Source organism: Arachis stenosperma, chromosome 4, assembly GCF_014773155.1.
Source record: "Arachis stenosperma cultivar V10309 chromosome 4, arast.V10309.gnm1.PFL2, whole genome shotgun sequence".
NCBI classification, from domain to species: domain Eukaryota; kingdom Viridiplantae; phylum Streptophyta; class Magnoliopsida; order Fabales; family Fabaceae; genus Arachis; species Arachis stenosperma.
The window spans coordinates 120,351,896-120,356,366 of NC_080380.1; the positions used below are offsets into that span (position 1 = coordinate 120,351,896).

At 33.2% G+C, this 4,471-nt stretch overlaps 1 protein-coding gene across 1 annotated transcript; it reads left to right on the forward strand.

Annotated features, from left to right (window-relative positions):
• The first annotated feature begins 694 nt into the window (after nucleotides 1-694).
• LOC130977111 (ERBB-3 BINDING PROTEIN 1) lies at nucleotides 695-4,471 on the forward strand. The gene is made up of 10 exons (XM_057902125.1): nucleotides 695-856; nucleotides 1,008-1,128; nucleotides 1,294-1,378; nucleotides 1,534-1,683; nucleotides 1,781-1,934; nucleotides 3,145-3,360; nucleotides 3,435-3,571; nucleotides 3,654-3,745; nucleotides 3,841-4,020; nucleotides 4,142-4,471. Exons 2-10 carry the CDS (start codon nucleotides 1,038-1,040, stop codon nucleotides 4,210-4,212), a joined length of 1,176 nt encoding a protein of 391 aa, XP_057758108.1. The 5' UTR covers nucleotides 695-856; nucleotides 1,008-1,037; the 3' UTR covers nucleotides 4,213-4,471.

Sequence of the window (4,471 nt, forward strand, 5' to 3'; positions counted from 1 at the left end):
TATGACACATTTGATTATTAAATTAAATAATAATATATGATACATAATATAGGTATATTTCAATTAGATAGTAATATATGATACATATAGAAGCATAATGAACTAAATTCTCAAAGACCTATTTGTCCTTCAAACTTTATTCGCAAAATGACGTCAAGGACTTATTTGTCTTTTGAATTTTATTCTCCTTCCAGCATGGTACCATAACGGACATCTGGATACTATTTCATCCACGTCAGCCAATTCCATTTAGTATATGAGAAACAAATAGACGGAAGGATTAAATTATTCTCTATTTATTAAAATCAAAAACTTTTTTTATTTAAATTTTATCAAAAATATATTTGTCAAAAATTTAAAAAATTAGGACCTATATGTCCTTTTCCCTATAAATTATAAGAAGATATTTTCTTTTCTTTTTGTTTGTTAGAATCTTAGACAAACACAACCATAATTATTGTACAATATTATACAACTCGACATGATATTCAAATTAATGTCTTGCAGTTGTAGCATTTTTTTCTTAGATCACTACACATTACATATATAATAATGAATAATCAATAAAATGAATAGAATAATAATAATAATAATAATAATAATAATAATAATAATAATAATAATAATAAAGGAACTAATGACATTTTTGGATAGATAAACCCTTACACATAAGTTTATAGTAATTTTAATGTAATGAAAATGAAAAAATCCTATATAAGCCAAAGCTGATCTGCAAAGGTGTAACCCTAGTTGCACCGAGCCACAGCCACCTCTCTGCTTTTCTAACACTTGCACACCGTTCCATTCACTTCTAAAACCCTACCTTTCGTTCTTCACTGCCACCAAACCCTTCGCTGTTAGTGATTCTTCAAAACTCTTCAATTTCACAAATTCTAGTCTCCGTCTTCCTTATTTCTTTGCAAATTTTAGTTTTTTTCTCACTATCGAATTCCGCAAATGTATGATATTCTTTTTTCTGTGTTTTTTTTTTTTTTTTTTGTTGGCAGAAGCGAGAACAATTGAACAAGAAAGCAACCATGTCAGATGATGAAAGGGAGGAGAAGGAGTTGGATCTCTCTTCTCCTGAAGTTGTCACCAAATACAAGACTGCGGCTGAGATCGTTAACAGTGCGTTACTCACTCTTTTATTTTTTTATTTTTTTAATTATTCTATATATTTCATACACGAATATGTTGAATTATTAAGATACCGTTCTCTTATCCAATTCCTGTTTTTTTTTTCTTTCTTTTTTTATGTTGGTGATAATGGATGCTTTGTATTTTTGGGAGCAGAGGCTTTGAAGTTGGTGGTCTCAGAATGTAAACCGAAGGCCAAGATTGTGGACATTTGCGAAAAAGGAGATTCATACATTAGAGAGTAAGCTTATATGTTCTCTTTTATAATTCAATGGAATTAGCAATGTTCAATGTTCTGTGCCATTTCTCATATTTGTATGTAATAGCTGTGTTAGTTTCTCTTTTTGTATTATGGTTCTTAGTGTTCAACTGTTTTTCCTTTTTCTTTTAATGAAGGCAAACCGGTAATGTGTACAAGAATGTTAAGAGAAAGATTGAGAGAGGCGTTGCTTTTCCAACCTGCATATCTGTAAACAATACAGTCTGTCATTTCTCTCCTCTAGCGAGCGATGAGGCGGTGTTGGAAGGAGGTGATATATTGAAAATGTAAGAGTGAGATATTTGGAGAATACTTTTGTTAAGAATGGTGGGAGATTGGTTTTGGCTATTAATGCTAATTTATCTTTTCTGCATTTTTTCCCAGTGATATGGCTTGTCATATAGATGGATTCATTGCTGCTGTGGCACACACACATGTGCTTCAGGATGGCCCAGTTACAGGACGGGCAGCTGATGTTATCACAGCTGCAAACACTGCTGCCGAAGTAGCCTTAAGACTTGTAAGGCCGGGAAAGAAGGTAACTAGGTGCACCCTTTATAGGAATCTCTAGAAATCTTAAATGATTTTTATTCTGTGCTCTATAATTCGGACTATTATGTTCATTTTTCCAGTGCACTGGCTTATGTTGAACACGAGTTGTTTACTATTCTATATTTATAATATAGATTACAGAGGCAATTCAGCTTATTCAAATATGCATGAAATTAGATTATTTTTAAATCTCTGTTTCAAGGGGTGCATTGATCTCTAAAGGATGAAAAATATCATGAGCCATGGATATAATCCGATGAAGCTTCATTGTCATAGTTACACTGATAGAGGTCATGTATGCTTTTCATTGTGTAATCTCAGCTAGAGTTACTTGATTAACTATTTAGTATACACCTGAGTAAAATTGCTTTCAAGTTCAAGCAACTTAGACATACGGTTTTGTCACACCGATGGATTTTATCATGCACCATCATTCAAAAATTTTCTATCTTTGGAATTTTGAGAAATATTAGCTGGTTTTGTTCCTTGATTTTGTCTCCCTTCCAAATTAATGTTTGGTGTTTTACAAAATGATTTTAAGTTTGGATGGTATGATCTCCATATGATGTAGACATCATAGGCTATGGGTCATCCCAATGAAGCCATTTTTGTCATAGTTACACTGATGGATAATCATTCATCTTCCGTTCCATAGTTGGTTATCTTTTCCATGGTTATCTTGTCCTTGGTCCTTTTACCGGAAAATCTTTTCCATAATACATTTTGACCATCTCTAAGGATATATAGACACAATCAAGTTGGTATCAACTTAGTGTGCTAATTGACACCAATTGGTTGCATTTGTAACTCATTTTCCAAGCCCTCCTAATACTTAAAATTCATTCTTTGTAGAATTGGCAACTTTGCCGAGGTGATTAGTACTATATTGATTTCCTCTTTTCCCTGTTGCCTAAACATAATCGGCTGATAATAGTTTCACAGTCGTGCTGAATTTTATAGTCAGTATACTTGCTACTATGGCCAACATTGTACAAGGTTTAACATATTACTTATTGATATATATGTGTAATTGAGGGAATGGTTTGTACTTTTCGTAGCAAATTAACAAGTGATTATTTTTGGTGGTTTCTGATACAACTATTGATTTAATGTAGAAATTGTTTTATGAATCATGATTATGCTGATTTATATTATTATTGTAAATAATTTATTAATCAATTTGTTTCTCTTGGCAGAATAAGGATGTAACCGAGGCAATTCAAAAGGTTGCTGCTGCCTATGATTGTAAAATTGTTGAGGGTGTGCTTAGTCACCAAATGAAGCAATTTGTAATTGATGGGAACAAAGTTGTGCTTAGTGTAACAAATCCAGATACAAGGGTTGATGATGCGGAGTTTGAGGAAAACGAAGTTTATGCAATTGATATAGTAACAAGCACTGGAGAAGGCAAGGTAGGTATTTATCAATTACCAATACGAGGGAATTATTGAATGAGTTGCTAAAGTAACTTCTTAATAACTTGCAGCCCAAGCTGTTGGACGAAAAGCAAACCACTATTTATAAGAGAGCCGTTGACAAGAGTTATCACTTGAAGATGAAAGCATCTAGATTTATTTTCAGTGAAATAAGCCAAAAATTTCCAATCATGCCATTCTCTGCTAGGTAAATTCCTACATGCATATTTCTAGTATTTTATTTAAATGTGTTGTCTTCATTCTCCTAAGACATTAATTGTATTATCCAGGGCTTTGGAAGAGAAAAGAGCTCGCCTGGGTCTAGTGGAATGTGTGAATCATGAGCTCTTGCAGCCATATCCTGTTCTGCATGAAAAGCCGGGTGAAAATTTTTCTTGGCTAGTAGCATGATTTAATCTATTGGTGTTTTGATTCATTTGAGTCATGCTCATGTCATGCACAATTAGTTGTTTTCAGGTGATTATGTTGCACACATCAAATTCACAGTCTTGCTAATGCCAAATGGATCGGATCGAGTCACCTCTTATCCACTCCAAGAGTTGCAGCCAACGAAAACCATAGAGGATCCAGATATCAAGGCATGGCTGGCTTTGGGCACAAAGACAAAGAAGAAAGGTGGTGGGAAAAAGAAGAAAGGTATAAGATTGGTTATATTATGTTATCATTCTTTGCAATATTGTATCATTGCTTCTATAGATTTCTGATTAATTTCCAATAACATATGATTTATCTTTTTTTTTTATTTTCTTTCTCATAGGTAAGAAGGGGGACAAGGCAGATGAATCAGCTGAAGCTGAGCCTATGGACTCTACAAATGGTCAAGAATGAGTTTAAAATGATCTCGTTTCATTTTTCAACACCCCTTTCAATTTTGGTACACTGTTCACTGAATTGTATCTCTGCTTGGATATGAATTTAGTATAGTATTCACTGTTCAGATATTAGATACTAACAGCAAGTTTTCTTATGCCCATTATTGTTGCATCCCAAATGCCTACTTTGTTCTGCCTTTTCTTAGAGCAAATATCCTTTTTCTCAAAACAAAGTTTGTGCTTTATAAAGATGGGTTTGAATTTGTTTTACTTAA